At 41.4% G+C, this 24,589-nt stretch overlaps 1 protein-coding gene across 1 annotated transcript in view; it reads left to right on the top strand.

Annotated features, from left to right (window-relative positions):
- Positions 1-24,589, top strand: part of RSPRY1 (ring finger and SPRY domain containing 1) — a gene marked incomplete at both ends in the record, with an annotated part of 39,235 nt that overhangs the window by 10,007 nt on the left and 4,639 nt on the right. The window contains 10 exons of the mRNA XM_080703284.1: positions 2,318-2,444; positions 3,885-3,943; positions 5,439-5,505; positions 6,558-6,689; positions 7,594-7,709; positions 9,523-9,666; positions 15,490-15,601; positions 18,188-18,290; positions 18,645-18,797; positions 22,894-22,998. Of these exons, the coding sequence (XP_080559410.1) occupies positions 2,318-2,444; positions 3,885-3,943; positions 5,439-5,505; positions 6,558-6,689; positions 7,594-7,709; positions 9,523-9,666; positions 15,490-15,601; positions 18,188-18,290; positions 18,645-18,797; positions 22,894-22,998 (1,118 nt within the window). The remainder of the gene's footprint in view (positions 1-2,317; positions 2,445-3,884; positions 3,944-5,438; positions 5,506-6,557; positions 6,690-7,593; positions 7,710-9,522; positions 9,667-15,489; positions 15,602-18,187; positions 18,291-18,644; positions 18,798-22,893; positions 22,999-24,589) is intronic.

Here is a 24,589-nt window from a genome sequence, read left to right as displayed (position 1 = left end):
CCTTTATTAGAACATAATATCAAACTTCTATTCCCTTAGTCCATATGTTCTGTAGATCCTTTTAGATCCTTTTTAAAAAAAAACTTTGGATTCCTGTAACTTTTATTTGTCTGTTCAAGCCTCATACATTTGGGCTCACCACAGAAAAGCATTGTGGGCTTAAGAGAAAAGATTTTACATATTTTAGTCTAGTCACTGATGGATTGATCTTTGCCTAAGCTTGTAAGAGGTTTCTTTCTTTCTCTTTTTTAATTTTTTTAATTTTTTTTTTTTTTTTTTTTGCAGTACTGGGGATACTGGGGGATGGAACCCAGGGGCATTCTACCTCCGAGCTACACCCCCAGCCCTATTTTTTATTCTTCATATTTTGAAACAGGGGTTTCACTGAGTTGCAAAGGGCCTCACTAATTAGCTGAGGCTATCTGTGAACCGTAATCCTCCTGTTTCAGCCTCCCAAATGCTGGGATTACAAGCGTGCACCACCACGCCCGGCTTGAGGTTTCCATTTTAATTTGCCTCAAGAGTTCTGGCAGCACCGGGCGTGGTGGCACACGCTTGTACTCCCAGCATTTGGGAGGCTGAGACCTAGAGGATCGCGGTTCGCGGACAGCCTCAGCTACTTAGTGAGGCCCTCTGCACCTCAGTGAGACCTGGTTTCAAAATAAAGAATAAAAAAAAAAAAAAAATAGGGTGGGGGTGTAGCTCAGAGGTCGAATGCACCTGGGTTCCATCCCCAGTACTGAAAAATAAATAAATAAATAAATAAATAAATAAATAAATAAATAAATGAGTTCTGGCAGGATCTGTTCTTGCTTGGTTTAAAAGAAAAATTAAGCCAGGTGTGGTGGCTTCTCTTGTAATCCCAATATTTGGGAGGCTGCGAGACAGGAGGATTGCTGATTTAAGAACAACCTCAGCAAGTAGTGAGACTCTCACCAACTTAGAGAAACCCTGTTTTAAAATAAAAATGAAGCTGGGCGTGGTGGCGCACCCGCGCTTGGGAGGCGGAGACAGGATTGCGCAGGTTCAAAGCCAGCTGCGCCTGCTTGCTTAGGAGACCCTGTTTCCAAATAAAAATGTAAAAATAGGTCTGGGAGTGTAGCCCGGGGGTAGAAGGGCTTCCAGGAACCCCAGTACCACCAAAATAAATAAATAAAATAAAAATGAAGCCAGGTGTGGTAGCGCACGCTTGTAATCGCAGCATTTAGGAGGCTGAGACAGAAGGATCGTGGTTTGAGGACAGCCTCAGCTACTACTTAGTCAGGCCCACTGCAACTCAGTGAGACCCTGATTCAAAATAAAGAATAAAAAATAGGGCTGGGGGTGTAGCTCAGAGGTAGAATGCCCCTGGGTTTCATCCCCCATACCACAAAAAAATTATAAATAAAAATAAAATAGGGCTGGGGATAGCTCAGAGGTAGAATGACCATGTGTTCAATCCAGTACTCCTAAAAAAATTTTTTTAAAGCCAGGCATGATGGCACACACCTGTAATCCCAATACTTGGGAGGCTGAGACACAAAGATCACAGGTTCCAGGCCACCTTCAGCAACTAAGTGAGACCCTGTTTCAAAATAAAAAATAAAAAGGACTAGGGATGTAGCCCAGAGGTAGAATGCCCCTGAGTTACTGGGTATATAGCTCTGAAGAAAAGCACTTGCCTAGCACATGCAAAGCTCTGGATTCAATCCCCAGTACTGCCAAAACAAAACAGAAAATAAAAAGTTACTTTCACTTCAACATCACGAGGCCCTAATGTTATTAATAATATTGACAGGCTATTATTTTAATCATATTGTCATTAATCATATTAATAGGCTTAGTCTGTTTAATGATTTAAGAGTATGTAGCTGGGTGTGGTGGCACACACTTGTAATCCCAGCATTTGGGAGGCTAAAACAGGAGGATCATGGTTTTCGGACAGCCTCAGCTACTTACTGAGGCCCTTTGCAACTCAGTGAGACTCTGTTTCAAAAGAATAAAAAATTGTGCTGGGGGTTTAGGAGGCAGAATGCCCCTGGGTTCCATCCCCAGTACCGAAAAAAAAAAAAAAAGTATGTAGCATATGTGTGTGTGTGTGTGTGTGTGTGTGTGTGTACATATATTTGTACAAGTATGTTTTTAATGAAATGAAATCTAGCAGTTTTATTCAAATTGATTAAATAGTATTTTCCTCTAATAGTAATATCATTCGAGTACATTATATAATTTTTTGTATGATCATTCTGAGTTGATTATCTGATTATAGCTTGGCCTCTTGGGAATGTTTTCCTGAGGAGTGTATATGTCAAATCCATCTGTACATTTTTGTTTTTAGGATGCACTCCAGAAATTGACTGAAATTCTCAACTTAAATGGAGAAGTAGCTTGCCAGGACTCCGGCCACCCTGCCAAACACAGGAACACATCTGCAGTCCTAGGCTGCCTGGCTGAGAAGCTAGCAGGTAACGCCAGGAAGCACTGCAGGGGAAGGTCCTAAGTTATTTGACTGCAGTGGGAATTTGCACTCTAAGTCTTTGACCAAACTTTCTATAGCAGAAAAAAGGAGGTACAGGGCGTAACTAAGAACACAGAGTTAAGTGCAGTGTAATTTAGCTTTACAGATTTTTCAGAGAAATTTAAAAGAAAAAAGTTGTATTTGCTTTAAAACCAAAAATAGCAAAAAGCTAAGTCGAACTTAACAATTAATGACTATGTATATGTATGTATATAATATATAATTCATATGCTTTATTTTGGTTTTATTGTTTGTTTGTTTGTGTTTATTTTTTGTGGTACTGGGGACTTAACCCAGGGGCATTCTACCTCTGAGATACACCCTCAGCCCTATTTTTTTTATTCTTTATTTTGAAACAGGATCTCACTATCACTAAGTTGCGGAGGACCTCATTAGGTAGCTGAGGCTGGCCGCAAACCTGTGATCCTCCTGTCTCAGCCTCCCAAGTACTGAGATCAAGTACTTTGCTACCTTTTTACCTTTGCTACCACGCCTGGTTTACACACACACTTTATAAACTGTTTTTTTTTTTTTTTTTTTTTGTGTGTGTGTGTGTGTGTGTGTGTGTGGTACTGGGGATGGAACCCAGGGGCTTTCTACCTGCGGGCTACACTCCCAGACCTATTTTGTATTTTATTTGGAAACAGGGCTTCACTAAGTAGCTGAGGCTGGCTTCGAACCTGCACAATCATCCTGTCTCAGCCTCCCAAGTACTGGAATTACAAGCGTGCGCCACCACGCCCGGCAGGTCATACTTCATAAAGTTTAACTAGATAATAAAAACATATCAGAGCCGGGCATGGTGGTGCATGCTTGTAATCCCAGCATTTGGGAGGCTGAGACAGGAGGATTGCAATTCGTGGACAGCCTCAGCTACTTAGGCCCTTTGCAACTCAGTGAGACCCTGTTTCAAAATACAGAATAAAAAATAGGACCAGGGGTGTAGCTCAGATGTAAAATGCCCCTAGGTTCCATCCCCAGTACCGCAAAAAAAAACAGGGGAACAAGAAACTTTGAGACCCAGATATTTGACTTGCTCATGAGTATTACCCATCTTAGGAACGCTAAAACCAAGGTACATGTGAATAGCTCAGCTAGTCACTGCACATCTAGTAGAAGAAACAATGGATTCCTAATCAGAACACATGGGTCTGGTTCAGACTCGACCATGTGGAATTAGGCATTTTGCTCTGTGGACTCAGTTGCTCCTGTGGGAAACGTGGATGGTACCGTAGCCGAATGCAGAGCAGGAGGCTCAAGGAAGATAATGTGCATGAGAGTGCATTGTAAATGGTCCAGATTTCTACCAAAATAACTTGATTGTTACTGTCAATTAAAAACAATACAGCACTTTTAATTATAGCCGGCGTTTGTTATATTTGTCTAGGTCCTGCAAGCATAGGTTTACTTAGCCCAGGAATACTGGAATATTTGCTGCAGTGTCTGGTAAGTGAGACAATAAAAACATTATTCTTAGTCATAGAATTGTACCTTTTCCTCAAGTTGCCAGTCTCACCCCTGGCACAGAGAATAGAATCAGTTGTAAATTTTTTTTGCAGGTGTTTCCTGAGCATTTATTTATTCCCTCCTATGTTTTCTTTGCTTTCTTTTTTTTTTTTTTTTTTTTTGGTGGGGAGGGAGTGGGTTAGGAATTTATTACAAGTAAAAACAGCTGAGGTAGTCAGACTTTAAATTTAGTTATAAGGTAGCAATTATGCCTGACTTTTTATGTGTCCTTAGAATCTACTAAATGGTAACATAGGAACCTCCACAGTGGAAACCAAATGACATGGCATTCCACTATCAGGTCAGGTTTCCAGTGTGTGGAAATCTCCTTTCCTGCAAGGGTTTAATATATTGTCTGTGAAGTTTGTGACTTATTAAGACTGGCCTTCAGATCTCTCTGAGCATTGGACTATGGTCTTGACTGGTCTCTTTGTTTTTTTTTTTTTCAGTACTGGGGATGGAACCCAGGGGCATTCTACCTCTGAGCTACACCTCCAGCCCTATTTTTCATTCTTTATTATGAAAGAGGATCTCACAGAGTTGCAAAGGACCTCACTAAGTAGCTGAGGCTGTCTGCAAACCAAGATCTTCTTGTCTCAGCCTCCCAAATGTTAGGAGGTAGAATGCCCCACTACTGAAAAGAAAAGTTATTTTCTCAAGCCTAGTGAGCACTGGCCTTTTGCAAAACTCCAATCTGAAAGAACTTATCTGTCAGTAACTACATAGTATATGCTTAATATTGCATCTATGCTGCTCTAAGTCAGCACAGTGGGGATGTAGAAGTAATAACAATTCTTTGCCTTCAAGTTTACTAGTTAGTTAAAGGAACAAAAGTATCAGACAATTATGACAGAATGTGATCAAGGGTATAATTACTTCCTTCAGTCTAAGTGTGGCAAAACTCAACTGTAACTCAAAAGAGCTCACTTGCTATTCTCTCTCCTACCATTTGTAGAAATCATTTCAGGGACCAGGTTAAAAACCAAGTTGCTAATTTCATAATTTATAATATTAGTTGATAGTGATGAATAGTTCTTTTAGGGGTTCTAAATAAAAGTTCAGTTTAGCTACAATTATAATTTTCTCTTTGGCTTGTTTAAAGGAATAAGACTCAACATTATTTTATTTTTAAAAGCCCTAATATAAGTGTTGCTAATTAAAATGACAAGCTACTATTGCAATTTCTATATCTATAAATTAACACAGTAACTTCAAGAGAAAAAGTATATAAAATTAAGAGATTCTTATCATGTTTCATTGTTACTAATAGGGCCAAATGGATAATTGAGGATTTGTATGAGAGACTTTCCCAACTGCTCAAAGTACTAATAATAAAACTAGTACATATTGAGCCAAGAAGATGAAATTGATAGCCCACAACCTCTCACTACCTCTTCAAGTAAATGATTTTTTTTAATCTTTTGTTGTCTTTCAGAAGTTACAGTCCCACCCCACAGTTATGCTCTTTGCACTCATTGCACTGGAAAAGTTTGCACAGACAAGTAGGTATAGTAACTTCTTGCACTAATGATCTTCTATAGTCATTGTTTAAAATCTTACTTCTCAGAGCGGGCGTGGTGGCACACACTTGTAATCCCAGTACTTGGGAGGCTGAGACAGGAGGATCGGGGTTCGCTGCCAGCCTCAGCTACTTAGCGAGGCCCTTGGCAACTCACTGAGACCCTGTTTCAAAATAAAAAATTTTTAAAAATAGGGCTGGGGGTGTAGCTCGGAGGTAGAATGTCCCTGGGTTCCATCCCCAGTACAGAAAAAAAAAAAAAAAAAATCTTACTTTTCTTAGGAACTGGATGAGTTTATAGTTTCAATCCCATCAAAACTGCATACATTCTGTTTTTGTCAGCCAGGGAAATGTAACAGGGGAAATAATATAACAGGAACAAAGGGAAGGATTTTCTTGACTGAGAAACCAAACTTGATGATCAAGATTATTTGATTTTGATTTTTTTTTTTGAGCTGAGGATTGAACTCAGGGGTGTTTTACTTCCAAGCTACACCCCTAGCCTGCATATATATATGTATGTATGAAGGAAAACCATATGTATATACATGGCTTTACTAAGTTGCTGAGGCTGGCCTGGAACCTACAATCCTCTTGTCTCAGCCTTCTGAGTATAGGCATGGTCACCACACATAGCTTTTCTTTTTTCCCTCCCAGAACTAGGGATGGAACCCAGGGACTCTACCAATTATCTTCATCCCTACCCCTTTTGTTTAAAACAGGATCTCACTAGTTGTCCAGGCTGGCCTTGAGCTTGTGATTCTTCTGCCTCAGCTTCCCAAGTAGCTGGGGCATTATGGGTATAGACAACTGCACCCAACTGATTACTCCCTTTTTTATAGTAAAAATTTTGTGATGAGTTTGCTAAGAAAATAGTCAGAGCTCTTTGGCCATGTCATCCTTAAAAACTATAATGGAAGTCCATTCTAGTCAAGTTCTCTACTTGCCTCACCTCAGTCCTTGTTACCACTAATCTGCTTGGCAAATCATCTTATTTTTTCACTGTTAATTCCAAGATTTCATCTTTCCAAACAGGTGAAAATAAATTGACTATCTCTGAATCTAGTATTAGTGACCGGCTTGTCACATTGGAATCCTGGGCTGATGATCCTGATTATCTGAAACGTCAAGTTGGTTTCTGTGCCCAATGGAGCTTAGACAATCTCTGTAAGTTGGAGTCGTCCTTTTAAAACTGTCTTATTTCATTTCCAAACCCATTTCTTTGATAGGCTTAGTGCTCTTCCTTTTGTAAAAATAAACGTGGATTCTTCTTTATTAAGTCCTCTATCTTCTCTACCAACCTACATACTCAGCCCTGTTTTTATATTTTATTTGGAAACAGGGTCTCACTAAGTTGCTGAGGCTGGCTTTGAACCTGTGATCCTCCTCTCTCAGCCTCCCAAGTACTGAGATTACAGGCATGCACCGTCAAGCCCCACTGGAATGCTATTAATTCCAGTGTTCCCTTATTCAAAAACACTTACCGGCATCCTATTTCCTACTGCATCAAGGCACTTAATCAATGGCACTCTCTAATTTATTCTATAACTGTTTCTTCACTGTCCTCCAGAGAGCTCTTGATGACACCTGCCTCTGGGACTCCCACTTAGAAATCCCCTTTCTACTCTTCTAGCTATCTCAACTTGCTCCTCAAACCCAAGCCATATGTTACCTGCACCATGAGGGTAGTTCCTGGCTTTTTCTTTTTTTCTTCTCCAAGGACTTCTAGAACAAAAACTATACAACTGCTCTTTCCTCAGTGTGCTAGAGCACAGCCACCCATAATACCCCGCTCTTACTCCAGCATTGTGGCTACAGCCTGTGTAGTGGCCAGTTAAATAATTCTGGAAATAAAGTGCAATTTGGATTTTGTTTCATGCAGAACAATGGGCACAGGGAATGGGAGCATCCACTTTGCCAGGCATATCATAGCGTGGCAGCAAAGCTAACATGCTGAGCCTCCCCATCACTTCGCCGCTCCTTGTTGAGGAGGGCAGCTAGGGATGGCGGTAGCTTTCCTTTCTTTCCACAGCAGCCTGCCTTAGGAACATAACCACTTCCTCTTTTGCAGTTTTAAAAGAAGGTAGGCAGCTGACCTACGAGAAAGTGGACTTGAGTAGCATTAGGGCCATGCTGAACAGCAATGATGTCAGCGAGTACCTGAAGATCTCCCCTCATGGCTTGGAGGTAAAGCTTCCAAAGATGGACCTTTTTGGGGAGGAGGGAGAGCAGGGGTAAAGTCATTGTGTTTCCAGTTTCATGTCCTACTTCTGAACAAAAGCAAGTTCCTGCAGAATAGGAAAAGTGTATTTCCTACCTGAAGAGTGGTTAGAGATAGAAGTGGTGGGATAAAAAGTGGTTCGTAACATTATCCCACATGGTACTACACCTGTTGAAAGCACTGTAATATTTACTTACTGGTTTTTGTTTTTGTTCTGTGGTACTGGATATTGAATCCAGGGGTATTCCACCTCTGAGCTACACTCCCATCCCTATTTTATTTTTATTTTGAAACTGGGTCTTGCTAGATTGATGAGAGTCTCACTGCTTGCTGAAGCTGTCCTCGAACCTGCAATTTCCTGTCTCAGGCTACCAAGTACTGGAATTACAGGCACGTGCCACCACACCTGGCTAAATATGTCTTTTTAATCTCTGCCATTTTATTCACTAAAGATACAAAGAGCAGTGTTTTTAAAAAGGCCTCTCCTAAGCTGGGCATGGTGGCGCATGCTTGTAATCCCAGCATTTGGGAAGCTGAGACAGGAGGATCATAGTTCGTGGACAGCCTCAGCTACTTAGTGAGGCCATTTGCAACCCAGTGAGACCCTTTTTCAAAAAAAAAAAAAGAATAAAAATAATACTGGGTGTGTAGCTTGGAGGTAGAATGCCTCTGAGTTTCATCCCCAATACCGAAAAAAAAAAAAAAAAAAAAAAAGCCTCTCCTAAACTGGCCACGGTGTGTACACTTGTAATCCTAGCATTTGGCTAAGGTAGGAGGATCATGGTTTGCAAACAGCCTCAGCTACTTTGTGAGGCCCTTCACAACTCAGTGAGACCCTGTTTCAAAATAAAGAATAAAAAATAGGGCTAGGGGTATAGCTCAGAGGCAGAATGCCCCTGGGTTCCATCCCCAGCATGACAGAACAAACAAACAAATAAAACCAGGCCTCTCCTTTTTAAAAGCCCCACATAGCCAACTGTATTAGGTTTGGTGCTTCCCTTTTTCCCTGTCCTTGATTTTGAGGTAAAAAAGAGCTGCTCATATACAGGGAGGTACCTGGGGACTAGACATACTAGGATTAAAGAACTGTTTAAAGAGTGGCTGAAGTAGTTCTTTGGTCCTATGTATTGCCATATCCTTCATGTGGTTTTCTGTTTTAGATTATATTTATTTGTGTGTGTGTGTGTGTGTGTGTGTGTGTGTGTGTGTGTGTGTGTTACTAGAGATTGAACCCAGGGGCATTTTACACCCCCAGCCTGATATTATTTTTATTTTGAATCAGGACCTCACTAAGTTGCGGAGGGCCTCACTAAATTGCTGAGGCTGGCGCGAACTTGTGATCCTTCTGTCTCAGCCTCCCAAGTACTGGGATTACAAGTGTACACCACCACACTCAGCTGGATTGTATTATTTAGATGCCCCGTTTTATATTCCTCTATCAGATCAAAGCAATGCAAGCATTTGTAAAAGGTTCTAATCTGAAAGCAAGGCTTTATACTGAAAAATGAAGCCTTTACTAATTCTTCCTGCAGCCATTTTTGCAGTCTTCTGAGCTTGGCACCAAGCCTAGTAGAACTCCCTGACAATTAAACTATAAAAGAGCCATAGGATGTACTTCATTCAGTTTTATGCTTTTGATCACTGAGGCTGGACAGAGGAGGAGACGTAGTCCATCTGGGGCTGTACTAAGGAAGCCTACAGTCAACCTTCACAGTAGTCAGGTACTTTGATGGTGTTCAGGCACTGATGGTGGATTGTCGTGCCCTTTGGTTTTGCCAGGCTCGCTGTGATGCCTCCTCTTTTGAAAGTGTGCGGTGCACCTTTTGTGTGGATGCTGGGGTGTGGTATTATGAAGTAACAGTGATCACATCTGGCGTCATGCAGATCGGCTGGGCCACTCGAGACAGCAAATTTCTTAATCACGTACGTACCCTGGAGAACTGCAAATAAGACCAGCAAACACGCTGCTTTGTGTGTGGGAGGTGTACTGGGAATAAAACCCAGGGGCCTTCTACCTCCATGCTACACCTCCAGACCTATTTTATATTTTATTTGGAAACAGGGTCTCATTAAGTGGCTGAGAGCCTCACTAAGCTACTGAGGCTGGCTTCGAACCTACCATCCTCCTGTCTCAGCCTCCCAAGGGATTACAAACATGCGCCACCATGCCCAGCTCAACAGAAATAGTTTTTACAGGACCCTTTCTTAAGGCTGTTTGTACCCTGGAATTATTCAGGGCATTTTACTAAACCCTGTCAACCAAGGAGAAAAAAATTGGAGGAGGAAGAAGAGAAGGCCCAGGACAGGTCAGATCTGGAGTCATGGAGTGAAGAAGCAGATCCAGCTGCTGCTGCTGTTGGTGGGAGCCTTCCACAGCACAGGCCTCCTAACCTCCCAGCCTTTCTCTACGCCTTGGAAGTGTGGGGCTTTTTTGAGGCACAATTTGGATAGAAGTAATTGGGTCTGGAGAAAAATTCCCCTAAGTGTCCAGATGCCCTCGCGTCTCTTCAGATGGTAGAAATGTTTTACCTTTTATTGGTAAGCATCTAGTTTCCAACTTGAACACTGATTTAGAGTAAATATATACTGGCCGCCTGCTCCAGTTGCTGTCCTAAAGGTGATTTTTGTAGGACTTCAGTTTTTTTCCCAGAGCACCTTCATTGTAGAGTCTGTTAACTGATGCTCACTGTTGTTTTTTACTGTCCCACTTTCCACTTCACAGATGAGAGAACTGAGACTGAGAGTAAAAGATGAGAAACTAGGGCAAGAATCCCGCCCCTTTTCAATTCTATAATAATGATATACCTTGTTTTAAAACTTGGGAGAGTCTCAGATTATTAACTAGTCTCCTCATTTGCAAATGAAAAATTGTCCCAGAACTAGAAAAAATATGAATTCCTCTACTGGGAGGAAACTTTCATATAAAAATAGTCTCTATTTTGCCAGGAAACACAGTGCAGGTCTAGGCATAATTTATGACAATGAAGATTATATATAATGGACAGTGAATTTGGACAAAATTGTAATTACTACTATATATTTGCAAATGTTTAGCCCCTCAAGTTGAGACTTAAAATACTCTTTCTTACCCTCCAAATTGCTTGACAAACTACTAATTTCTTTCTTTTTAAAACAAATAAACCCCAGGCATGGTGGTACATACCTGTAGTGCCAGCTACTTGGTGGGTGAGACAGGAGGATCACAAATTCGAGGCCAGCCTGGGCAACTTAGTGTGCGATCTTTTCTCAAAATAAACATGGCTGAGGGGCCTGGCGTGGTGGCACACACTTGTAATCCCAGCATCTGGGAGGCTGAGACCAGAGGATCGCAGTTCACAGACAGTCTCAGCTACTTAGTGAGGCCCTCCGGAACTTAGTGAGACCCTGTTTCATAATAAAGAATACAATATCAGGCAGGGGATGCAGCTCAGAGATCAAATGACCCTGGGTTTCATCCCCAGACCCACAAAAAAAATTTTTTTTAATGGCTGAGAGTATGGTTCAGTGGTAGAATGTTTGCCTCACATGTGCAAGGCCCTGAGTCAGTCTCTATCAGCACACATTAGATAAAGAACATTTATCTCTCATTCAAGCACTGGTTACTAGTTGATTCCTATTAAAGAAGTCTGATATATCTTTCCCAATGTGGGGTTTTAATGATGTAGCCACATTAAACGTTGTTTCAAATGTACTTTGTTCTGGTGATTCTGAATTTATTTTGCTGGTCTAGACAGGGTGTGGTTTTATGGAATAAGTCATTTCTAGGAACACCCAATTTTAAAAGATGTGAAGTCTCTCTCCATAGTCCTTTCATTTTAACTCTTACTGCTTGGGCTTTACTTCTGAAAGGATGATCAAAGTGTTCAGCTCAGAGACTGATCATTCAGTGGAGAAGCTTGAGGACAGTTCTTGTTCACGCCGACTACGGAATAGTTTGTCTAATGTTATATGTTTTTATGGAGAGTTGGAAGGAGCAAGCATCCAAGGGTGTACTTTGACTTTTCTAAAATATCTCACCTTTTCGGGAGCATCTGTCATGTAGCAGATCTCTCACTTACTCAGGTGTAATCAATCTTCCTCAGACTTTAGGAGGGTCTTATTCTCCCATTTAAAGATGAGAAAGTAACGATAACAAACCATATATTTCAGAAAACTAGAAGAAAGGATTTAAAATTTTTTCACCATAAAGAAATGATAAATGAGGAAATAGATAAGTATAACCTGGCTGGAACATTGCTTGGTGTTTATCTATATTGAAACATAACTTTGTGTACCTCATTAATATGGACAACTTTTGTGTTTGTGTATAAGTTAAAAATAAATTTTAAAAAATTTTAAAGAAGAGGAAAAAACAAGATTCAGAGAAACTCAGAAAATTACCAAAAGCCACCAATCTTCCAACTGTTGGAGAAGAGTTAAAACTTTGGTAAGGGATGTAAATTAATAAATAAATAATTTTTTAAAAAACTTTGGTCAGGACAGCCCATATTCCTTTCATGTGGCAACATCCTGCCTTGGAGAAAATGACTCACTCTCTCAAACAAAAAGGAATGATTTGGAAGCCTTGTTGGAGCTCCTAAACTGTTCAGGGGTTTAGGAAATAAACCCCAAGGCAATGTCTGGGCCAAGAGACAGGAAACACACAGTTTGCCTTTTAGGAAGACAGTCTGGCCTGGCTGCAGCCAGCACTGCTGCCATGAGCCAGTGCTAACCAGGCCTTTGTGTAGGGTCACTCACACGCTCAGTGTCTGACAGGAAGGTCAAAGGAGTGATGTCTTGGTGGAGTTATGTCTTACTCCACTCACAGAGCAGGAAGCAGGACCTTGTCTTCTTGTATCCCCAGAACAGGAAGGTTTGGATGTCAGACAGCAGAAAAAAGGATGGTATTCCCACATGAGGAAAGGATTCAAAATATCCTGTGAATGACAAGCTATAGATAAGTGTTCTTTTGTTTGTTTTTAGGAGTGTTGCCATTGTTAAAATATATGTGACCAGAAAGTAGGCAATTCAAAATGAATATCCTGGATTCCAAACTAGCTACCTTTTCTCTTTTTTTTATCCATCCTAGCCAATGGAAACCAAAGTTAATTTTACTTGGGAATGTTGTTGAGTTAAAAGAAGGTATATTACATCTAGATTGCTTTGGAACACCCCCTGAGCTACACCCCCAGCCCTTTTAATTTTTTAAATTTATTTTTAGTACTAGAGATTGAACCCAGGGGCATTCTACCTCTGAGCTACACCTCTAGCCTTGTTTGTTTATTTGTTTGTTTGTTTTGCGGTACTGGGGATAGAACCCAGGGGCATTCTACCTCCAAGCAACACCCCCAGACCTATATTTTATTCTTTATTTTGAAACAGGAGCTCACTGACTTGCAAAGGGCCTCACTAAGTAGCTGAAGCTATCCTCGAACCACAATCCTCCTGTCTCAGCCTCCCAAATGCTGGGATTACAAGAATGGGCCACCATACCCAGCATATTTTGTTATTTATTTTTCTTTATTACTGTAGATAAAACCCAGGGCCATTTACCTCAGAGCTACACTCCCAGACCTTTTCAATTTTTATATTTTATTATTTATTTACTTATTTACTTATTTTAGTTCTGGGTCTTAAACTCAGTGCATTCTACCTCCAGGATACACCCCAACAGTCTGTTGTTTTACTTATTCATTTTATTTTATTTTGGGGCAATACTAGGGATTGAGTTTAGGGCCTACCTCCAAGCTATACCCCCAGCCCTCTTTTTTATTTTTATTTTGAAACAGGGTCTTTCTAAGTTGTGGGGGGGGCTCACTAAGTAGCTGAGGCTGCCCACAAACCTGCAATTCTCCTGTCTTAGCCTCCCAAATACTGGGATTATAAGCATGCACTACCATACCTGGCTACATTTTATTTTGAAACAGGACCTCCGCTAAATTGCTGATATTGGCCTCAAATCTGTGATCTTCCTGTCTCAGCCTCCTAATTACTAGGCCTGACTTAAAGTACATTTTTACTAGGCAGAGGCACCTACTTCTAAACTTTGTAGAAGTTGATCTGTAGCTAAAATGTAATTAGAGTTCCCCCTTTATCTCATATTGCCTCTCTGTTGTAGAGTTCTTCCAGGTAGGACATTTTAGGATAATGGCTAGACCACCCTGCTGGTGACTAGGAATCTTCTAGGAACTCTTACAAGTGTTCTGTCAAGGGTGTTCCTACAAGACTTTAGAAAGTAAAGATGGGAAAAGAATTGTTTAGCTTTGTCTATACATCAACTCAAATTTTAGTTGACTTTTTAGTTTGGTTTGGTTTGGGTTTTTCTGATGCTGAGAATTGAATCCAAGAGCCTCATACGTGCCAAGCACACACACTGTTGTTGAACTACATATACTCAGGTGGTGTTTAATTAAGTTGTTATTTACTGACTTATTCATCCTTTGTTTTTTGTTTCTTTGTTTTTGTGGTACTGGGGGTGGAACCCAGGGGCTTTTCTACCTCCAGGCTGTACTCTAAGACCTATTTTTTATACTTTATTTGGAAACAGGGTCTCACTAAGTTGCTGAGAGCCTCACTAAGCAGCTGAGGCTGGCTTTGAACCTGTTCGATCCTCCTGTCTCAGCCTCCCAAGCGCAGGGATTACAAGCGTGCGCCACCACGCCCAGCCTTATTCATCCTTTGAGAAGATAGCAGTGTTCTCTTTGTAGCAGCCTGCTGAGTTTCTTCCCTGCCTAAAAGCAGGTAGATGTAAATTCATTTAACTCTTGACTTAGTCTGCATAGTGCACATCACAACTAATTCAGAAGTGTCATCCTTCTGAATTTAGTATATTGTAGCTGAGTTTGTTAGAACTTATTTTTCTTTATTTTTATATTTATTTATTTATTTATTTATTTATTTTTGCGGCTCTGGGGATGGAACTCAGGGGCATTTGACCTCCGAGCTACACCCGCTGCCCTATTTTTTATTCTTTATTTTGAAACTGGGTCTCACTGAGTTGCAGAGGGCCTCACTAAGAAGCTGAGGCTGTCCGCGAACCGCCATCCTCCAGGTCTCAGCCTCGCGAATGCTGGGATTACAAGTGTGCGCCACCACGCCCGGCTAGAACTTATTTTTCAAACTATATCCTACTTTATTGCTTACCTCATTGCATGGCTTATAGAACAAGCAAGCCATTAAGACCTTAGTTCTTACTTGGATTTAGCCCACATTTTCAATCTCTTTCTCCTTAAAGTTTTTATCCATTGATCCTTAAAGTTAGAAGTTAGCTGGAGCAGTGGCACATGGCTATAATCCCAGTACTTGGGAGGCTGAGACAGGAGGATCACAGGTTTTTCATAACTGAGTAAGACCCTATTTCAAAATAATAAAGTAAAAACTGGGCATGATTGCACATACCTATAATCCCAGTATTTGGGGGGCTAATCCAGGAGGATCAAAGATTTGAGGCCAGCCTCAACAACTTAGTGAGACCCTAAGCAACTTAATGAGACCTGTTTCAAAATACAAAGGGCTAGGGATATAGCTCAGAGTTACTGAGTTCAATCATCAGTAACAAAAACAAAACAAAAAGCTGACAAACGTGCAATTGCCTGAAACAACGGTGGCGCTTGGCAAATATTTGTTAGTGAAGTCATTATCGAATCTCCTAAGAGCTGTGGCTCTTCCTCCAAAAAAAAAAAAAGCTCAGAATCCCAGGCACTATATTCCCGGGTTAGAGTGGGCAGAGCCTTGCTAACCGTTACTCTGGGCCTTGTCTCTCTCCAGGAAGGCTATGGCATTGGGGACGATGAATACTCCTGTGCCTATGATGGCTGCCGACAGCTGGTTTGGTACAATGCCAGAAGTAAGCCCCATGTACATCCCTGCTGGAAAGAAGGTATTCATTCTTCTTCATCCTAAATTTATCACCTGGTTTAGCATGTTTTAATAGAAGAAGACTAAATGAGAAAAGGGATATTAGATTTTATGTCACTGCCATGGACATGAATGGTATTCTCTGATAAATTCTCCTCTGGTGGAGCCCTTTCTATACAAAAAAAATTTTTTTTTGTTTTTTTTTGGTTTTTTTGTGTGTGTGGTACTGGGGTTCCTGGAAACCCTTCTGCCTCCAGGCTACACTGCCAGACCTTTTTTTTTTTTTTTTTTTTTTTTTTTAATTTGGAAACAGGATCTCCTAAGCCATCAAGGCTGGCTACAAACCTGCGCAATCCTCCTGTCCCAGCCTCCCAAGCGCAGGGATTACAAGTGCGTGCCACCACACCTGGCTTACAAAAACATTTCAAAATATAAATTCTGGGTTTTTTTTTCCTTTGGTGGTGGTACTGGGGATTGAATTCAGAGGCATTCTACCTTTGAGCTACACCCTCAGCCCAATTTTACTTCTTATTTGGAAACACAGTCTTACTAGGTTGATTTGAGTCTTACTATTTGCTAAGGTTGTCCTTGAACCTGAGATCCTCCTGTCTCAGCCTCCCAAGTACTGGGATTACAGGCATCTGCCACCACGCTTGGCTAAAAATTCTTAAATTAATGAGAAAATACTAGGATACTAGTATTTTTTTGTGTGTGTATGTGTGTGTGTATGATACCAGGGATGAAACCCAGGGTCATTGTACCTCCAAGCAACATCCCTAGCCTTATTTTTTAGTCTTTTTATTTTTGAAACAGGGTCTCACTGAGTTACATAGGGTACTAGGATAACAAATACTAGGATAACAGGCATGTGCCACCACACTCAGCTCATTTTTGCCTTTTAAAACTATTATTATAAGCTGGGCACAGTGGTGCATGCCTGTCATCCCAGTACTTGGAAGGCTGAGACAAAAGGATTACAGATTCCAGACCAGCTTCAACAAATTAGCAAGATCCTCTTTCAAAATAAAAAATAAAGCCAGGCATGGTGGCACATGCTTATAATCCTAGTACCTGAAGGGCCCAGGTTTGTGGCCCTTCAGCAACTTAGTGAGACCCTATTTCAAGATAAGAGAATAAAATTGGGCTGGGGGGTGTAGCTTGGAGGTAGAATGCCCCTGGGTTCCATCCCCAGCACCACAAAAATAAAATAAAATAAAAAATAAAAATTGGCTGGGAGTATAACTTGGAAGTAGAATACTCTAGTACCCAAAATAGATATATGTAATCATTATCATAAGCCATTCTGGATTTCTCAAGGTAAATCCTTAGACATGAAGTCTCTCACTGACAAGGGGGACACAGAATTTCAAAATATTTTCTCTGTGTTGCCAGACTTCTTCCACCAGCATTAAATGTCCATTTTTCTGGTTATCACTATGTGATTTCATTTGCTTATCTTTTACACTTTATTTTTTTTTATTTTATTTTATTTGGTGGTACTGGGGGTGGAACCCAGAGGCTTTCTACCTCCAGGCTATACTCCCAGACCTATTTTATATTTTATTTGGAAACAGGGTCTCACTAGGTTGCTGAGAGCCTCACTAAGTAGCTGAGGCTGGCTTCAAACCTGTGCGATCCTCCTGTCTCAGCCTCCCAAGTGCGGGGATTACAAGCGTGCGCCACCATGCCTGGCTCTTTTACACTTTAAAAATAGCAGCCAAGTCAGGTGTGGTGGTGCACGCTTGTAATCTCAGCACTCGGGAGGCTGCGACTGGAGGATCACGGTTCGTGGGCAGCCTCAGCTACTTAGCAAGGCCCTATGTAACTCAGTAAGACCCTGTTTCAAAAATAAAAAGACTAAAAAATAAGGCTAGGGATGTTGCTTGGAGGTACAATGACCCTGGGTTTCATCCCTGGTATCATACACACACACATACACACACACAAAAAAAAAACCTAGCAGCCAGACATGGTGGTGCAAGCCTGTAATCCCAGAACTTGGGAGGCTAAGACAGGAGGATCATAGGTTCAAGACCAGCCTCAGAAACTTAGCGAGACTTTCATCAACCTCGTGAGGCCCTGTTTCAAAACAAAAAAATAAAAAGGACTGGGGGCATAGGTTAGAGGTAGAATGGCCCTGGGTTCAATCCCCAGTACCAAGAAAAAAAATGAATGAGTGAATGAATGAATGAATGAATGATATCTCAGTCTTTTTGTATTTGATGAATGGAAATGAATGCGTTTTTTTTTTAACTTTTTTTAAGATAGTTGTCATCTAGGGAGTTTGAAATCTCACCAGAGAGGCCTATAAGCACATACTTTATCTTACCATATTTATTTATCCCAGCATGCACTTTTTTGTACATTTTAACACCTTTGAGATTGGGACACTTCAATTAACAAATGAAGGCTTATAGTTTAATTAGCATATTTTTTGTTGATGCATGAAAATAATGGTATGTAGTGATCAGATTGATTGCAGAAGAAACAAAGATGAGTGTGTTGAATCCATGGCTAAAGAAGCAGACTTAATACAGTGCCACTGAGCCACTTAAAGAATCCGGGTAGTAGCATCATTATCCTAACAGTGTTTCACTTTATCCTGTAGGAGACACAGTAGGATTTTTGTTAGACTTGAATGAAAAGCAAATGATCTTCTTTTTAAATGGCAACCAGCTGCCTCCTGAGAAGCAAGTCTTTTCATCTACTGTGTAAGTAGCTCCTCTCAGTCTAAAATTTGAGTAGATTCGTGGGATACACTTTTCTCTAGGACAGTCTCTGTTCATTTGTGTAAGCAGTTATCATAGGAAACTGATTCATTTCAAGTAATTGATTCATTTCAAATACCCATTTGCTCAGACCTAAAACTACTGAAGTTTGATATAGGAAAATAAAAGCAGAATATTCTCTGGTTCACAGACCCATCTAGGTTAGTAAATAGAATCTGCCCACTTCCTTTCTGCCAAGGTATGGCTGACTCATCTTGACTTTCAGAAAACCACTTTATGTATGAACTTTACTTTGTTTTATTAATTCTATTTACTGCTATTCATTTTTATTTGTAGATCTGGATTTTTTGCTGCAGCTAGTTTCATGTCATATCAACAATGTGAATTCAATTTTGGAGCAAAACCATTCAAATACCCACCATCTATGAAATTTAGCACTTTTAATGACTATGCCTTCCTAACACCTGAAGAAAAAATCATTTTGCCAAGGTAAGGAATCTGCCCAGACTTCCTCCAGACTGTCACATGCATCTTATGAAAAATTGAAACAATTTATGAGAGACTTTTTGTCAACTTTTTTGATAAGTAATTTTGAAAACCTCCTTGAATTCTGGGTGTGGTGGTGCATGCTTATAATCCCAGGGAGTCTGAGACAGGAGGATCCCAGGTTTGCAGTCAGCCTCAGCTACTCAGTGAGGCCCTCTACAACTTAATGAGACCATATTCAAAATGAAAAATAGGGTTAGGGGTGTAGCTTAGAGGTAGATTGCCTCTGGGGTCAATCCCCAGTACCACAAAAAAAAAGGAAAGAAAGAAAAAGAAAACCTCCTTGAAAAGGCTGACTTTGTGGGAAATAAATATTACTAAAACAGATCCCAGAAGAGATATATACAAATAAATTATTATTATTTTAAAATTAAAAGCTATGTCCTCCCAAAGTACCAAACTCAAATGGTTTCACAGGGAATCCCTACCAAATTTTTAGGTAACAGAAAGGTTGATTATTATTTAAAATGTTATAGAACCCAGGAAGAAAGAAGGAACATGTCCAAATTCTTTTACCAGTCAAATATTTGTATAAAAACCAGAAAAATATAATGCATGCACACACAAAAAAACTACAAACTAATCTCACTTGAATGTCATTGTAAAAATGCTAAATATTAGGAAATTAAGTGCATCTATGAGTTGTGTTCATTGAAACCAACATGTGGCAAAGATGCCAGCAGTGTTCCACTACAATTAAGACAGTGAATGCTGTCTCAGATAAGACTTCACTACGGTTACTTGACAAAAACTGTGATTGGCATTAATTGTCTCATTGGATGAATGCTCACTTGTCTTCCTTACAAGATGAATGTAGTCTGTTCCTTCGGCTGGGAAAAGACTCCAGCTGCTTCCTGGTAATTACTACAAGTTGAAGCTTGTTCTATACAGTGTGAGCCAAAGTTAGTCATGTTTTCACAGAGCAGCTGGCTGGGTCTGTGTGAGGCAGGGTGCTCCATTGACTAACGTCACATGTGTTGTGCCAGCGAGTCCCTTAGCAGTCATGGACACCATACTGGCCAGGACATAGCTAGTGTGGAACCCTTATGCCTCTGGAGGTCTCCCTAGCACAGTGGAATCCTGGCTTCTATTTTGTCTCAAAATTTACGTCTGTGTGAAACCTCTGGATTGTGCTTCTCCTGGGATTCTGTGTCTTAGTGGCTAAACCGTTTTCAGATTAACTAAACAGTTTTCAGATGAACTAGAACATGTCACAGTGATAGCAGCATTGTCTATAACAGCAGATTTTCAGTGATAGCCTAAGAGCAGAGGCCTGGCTCAGACACTGTGTTCTATGTAATTCTAGTACTTGGGAAACTAAGACAGGAGGATTGCAGATTCAAGGCCAGTGCACACTATCTTAGCAAGACCCTGTTTCAGAAATAAAAAAGTCTAGAGGTGCAGCTCAGAGGCGGGATGCCTCTGGGTTCTGTCTTCAGTAACACACACACACACACACACACACACACACACACACACACACACACACACACGACTTTTAGCCTATGCTCTAAAATCTTATATTCATTGATATATTTTTATTCATTTGGAATAGTGCTTTTTTGCTTCATGGTAGATCCTGTTACTACTGCCAGGGATTTTATAAATTGTTTTATATTGTATATACTGTCTCTAATCCTTCTCTTTCCACTATTTTTTCTTATCTTTATTATGGAAAACTTCAAATACATCAAAAAGAAAAATAGTACAGTGAAGCACCGTATGCCATCTGTCAGCTCTAAGGTCGCCCTCTCAGGGCCTCCTGCTTCTCCCACTCTTTCCTCATCTCTGTTAATAGCCCACTCGCATCCAGGTTCCCTGTTGCTCTAGTTCCCCTGTCTCTCCAGACATCTCTAAGGCTCATCCCCGCTGCTTTCATGTCTTACTTAAGCAGCACCTTGCTGGGCATGGTGGCACATGCCTGTAATCCCAGTAGGTGGGAGGCTGAGACAAGAGGATCACAGGTTCAAGGCCAGCCTCAGCAACTTAGCAAGACCCTGTTTTATTAATTAATTTATTTATTTATTTATTTATTTGTGTGTGTGTGTGTGTGTGTGTGTGTGTGTGTGTGTGTGTGTGTGTTACTTTGGGTTGAACCTAGGGTCATTCTACCTCCAGGCTATACTCTGAGCCATATTTTTTATTCTTTATTTTGAAACAGGGTCTCACTAAGTAGCTGAGGCTGCTGCAAACTTGTAATCTTCCTGACTTAGCCTCCCAAGTACTAGAATTATAAGTGTGTGCCATCACGCCCAGCAGCAAGACCCAGTTTCAAAATAAAAGAGCTCAGGGTATAGCTCAGAGTTAATACACCCCTGGGTTCAATCCTCAGTGCCAGTGATGATGATGATGATAAAGACGATAAAGGCTAGGGGTGTATGTAGCCTTTATCCCCAGTACCAAAATAAATAAATAAGCAAGCATCATCTTAGGAAGAACTTTCTAGGCTACCATTTTCAAATTGTAACTCCGTTGGGGCTGGAGGTATGGCTTAGTGGTAGAGTGCTTGCCTAGCACATGCAAGGCCCTGGGTTCTTTCCCCAGCACCACACAAAAAGCAAACAAAGACCAAAATTATAACTCTCAGCACACACACGTGCACACACACTCTCCCTCTCTCCCTCTCCCTCTCTTCCTCTTTCTGTCCCTCTCTCCTCTTCTCTTCTCTTCTCTCTCTCCCTCCCTCCCTCCTCTCCCTCTCTCTCCCTCTCCCTCTCTCTCTCCCTCTCCCTCTCTCCCTCTTTCTGTCCCTCCCTCTCTCCTCTCCTCCCCTCCCCTCCCCTCCCCTCCTTCCCTCCCTCTCCCTCTCCCTCCCTCTCCCTTTCTCTCTCCCTCTCCCTCTCTCCCTCTTTCTGTCCCTCCCTCTCTCCTCCCCTCTCCCCCCCTCCTTGTGCTGCTATCCATTTTATTTCCTTTGCTTTCCCCCTCGCAGTGTCTTCTTAGTCCTTGGTTCACTGCTGAACCTCCAAAGGCTTGAGACTGCCTAGTGCAGAGTGAGCCTCTGAGTGGACTGAGCTCGCTCCCCTTGCCCGTCAAGGCTGTAGGTCAGCAGAGCCATGCTAACCGTCCACTCTCCTTTCCCATTCCATGCTGAGCAAAAGCGTAATGGAAGAGTTCTAATGCGAGGTGTCCCAACTTGCAGAGAGCAAACAGTGGGCTTTCATGTGCATGTTTTTCTTGGGAAAAGGCAAGACTGCTTTTCATCAAAATCAGAGTTGTGCAACTTAAAAGGTTGAAATTTAATTCCTGATTCTGTTTACTATGTATAATCTTGTTCAAATCAGTTCCTTAAAGTTGGTTTCATGTATTTACTTAGTGTATGGTGTGGTACTAGGGATTGAACCCAGAGGTGTTTCACTTCCAAGCTTGACTCTCAGCCCTGTTTTTATTTTGAAACAGGCTCACTAAGCTACAGCACACAAGCTTTAAACCTGCAATCCTCCTGCCTTAGCCTCACAAGTCCTGGGATGGCAGGCCTGTGCCAGTGCTCCCAGCTGATGTTTAATTTCTTTGTAGAATAGGAATGGCCATGCCTCCTTTGTTCCCTATTAAGGAAAATGAGATGTCACTTATGGAAACTTCACTAAACAAAGCCAGGCATGGTGGTGCTCACTTGTAATGCCAGCATTTGGAGGCTGAGACAGGAGGATCCGGGACCGTGGACAGCCTCAGCTACTTAGTGAGGCCCTTTGCAACTCAGTGAGACTCTGTTTCAAAATAAAGAATAAAAATTAGGGCTGGGGGTATAGCGTGGAGGTAGAATGTCCCTGGTTCTGTCCCCAGTACTGCAAAGAAAGAAAGAACGAAAGAAAGAAAGAAAGAAAGAAAGAGAGAGAGAGAGAGAGAGAGAAAGAAAGGAAGGAAGGAAGGAAGGAAGGAAGGAAGGAAGGAAGGAAGGAGGAAGTTAGTTCACTGAAGAAAGCGTAGGAGTACATAGTATATCTCACATGTACAGAGCATTTTCAAAGCATTCTCTATCACTGCCTTGAGCCCATTTACCTGTTGACAGTGTAAGCTTCAAACTGTTCTGTTTACTCAGGCACAGGCGTCTTGCTCTGTTGAAGCAAGTCAGCATCCGAGAAAACTGCTGCTCCCTTTGTTGTGACGAGGTAGCAGACACGCAGCTGAAGCCCTGCGGACACAGGTAAGAGGCTCTGCTTGGCTGTGCCTCCTGTGTATATTACATTAGGCAACATTTTATTCTGCCTTGGATTGCTTTTGGGGTGTTACCAGTCCCGTAACTGTTCATCAGTGTGTATTATATCTAAAGTGAGCTGAATGAGGAATTCAGTTTGCCAAGTAGTGCCGGCCTGTCTTCCACACAACCCAAAATAGAAACTGCCTGATATGGAAGGCCTGTATTTTTGTTTTATTTTGTTTATTCATTACTATATTTTTACGTACTTTGGCTTTACAAAATATAAAAGGTTTAATGCTATTTATAAGCTTCTTGAGCAATCTCTTATTTAGAGCTTCCTCATTAACTTTTTATACTCCTAACCATTGAGAAGGCAGCAGCCTGCATTCCATTAACCAGAATCTAGCTGTATGAGATGAACTTAGAGAGCAGCCTGGATCTTACAGAACAGAATATTCAAGCACCAGCAGTAACAGCACGTAAGCAGTCTCCAAGAAGGCCATCCCAGCCGATATTGGTAAAGGGAGGGCACACAGAGCCATGTGGTGGCCCTGGCCGTCCACGGGCGCTGGCCTCCACGAACAACACTCCTGCTGGTCCTAAGCCAACTACTGTAACTCACCACATCGCACACCCTGCCTTTCTCTCACATGTGACAAAGCGTTAGCCACCTGATGACTCTCCAGGGGTCCAGGAGCCTGGGATGACGGACCACAGTTTGTCATCCCCAGGAATGACTCAGGCAAGAGACTTCCTCTGTACCTTGTTGCCCTTTGAAATGGGTTGTTTGTTACCTAATTGGCTGTTAGACAAGTGTATGTAGTGTATTTCATTTCACCCTTAGCTAGACCATGTTTCGTTTCTGCTGCCTAGGACTCCTCAGATTGTACCCAGGGTCGTTCTACCTCTAAGCTACACCCTCAGTCCCCTTTTTGTTTTGTTTTTAATTTGGAGACAGGGTCTTGCTAAATTGCTGAGGCTGGCCTCAAACCTACAATCCTCCTGTCTCAACCTCCCAAGTACTGGGATTACAGGTCTACACCACCACCATGCCCAGCAAGGGTGGATTTCTTGGATGCCCTTTTTGATCTTTGTTTCTGTAAGAATGTTCAGAATGTCAAACAGAAGCCAGGTGTGGTGGAGCACGCATGTAATCCCAGTACTTGGGAGGCTGAGACAGGAGGATCTGGGTTCGCAACCAGCCTCAGCTACTTATAGTGAGGCCCTCTGCAACTTAGTGAGACCCTGTTTCAAATAAAGAATTAAAAAATCAGGCTAAGGGTATAGCTTGGAGGTAGAATGCCCCAGGGTTCAATCCCTAGCACCACACATTTAAAAAAAGAATGTCAAACAGTAGGATCTGGTTTTATTTATCTTTGAGTCCTCTGGCCCTTCCCTATAGTTTTGTGCCCAATAAAGTGTCATTCATGAGGGCTAATGGGTAAAAACATAGAACTAGGTACCATAACGTTGATCACATTTTTTATTTTTTTATTTTTTATGGTACTGAGGATGGAACCCAGGAGCATTCTAACTTCAAGCTACATTCCCAACCCTATTTTTTTCTTTTTTTTCTTTTTTTTTTTTTCCTCTGGTA

The sequence above is a fragment of the Muscardinus avellanarius genome (assembly GCF_963383645.1).
Source record: "Muscardinus avellanarius genome assembly, chromosome: 10".
NCBI classification, from domain to species: Eukaryota; Metazoa; Chordata; class Mammalia; order Rodentia; family Gliridae; genus Muscardinus; species Muscardinus avellanarius.
The sequence above is the reverse complement of the archived record's forward strand: the minus strand, read 5'-3'. Positions and strand labels throughout refer to the sequence as shown.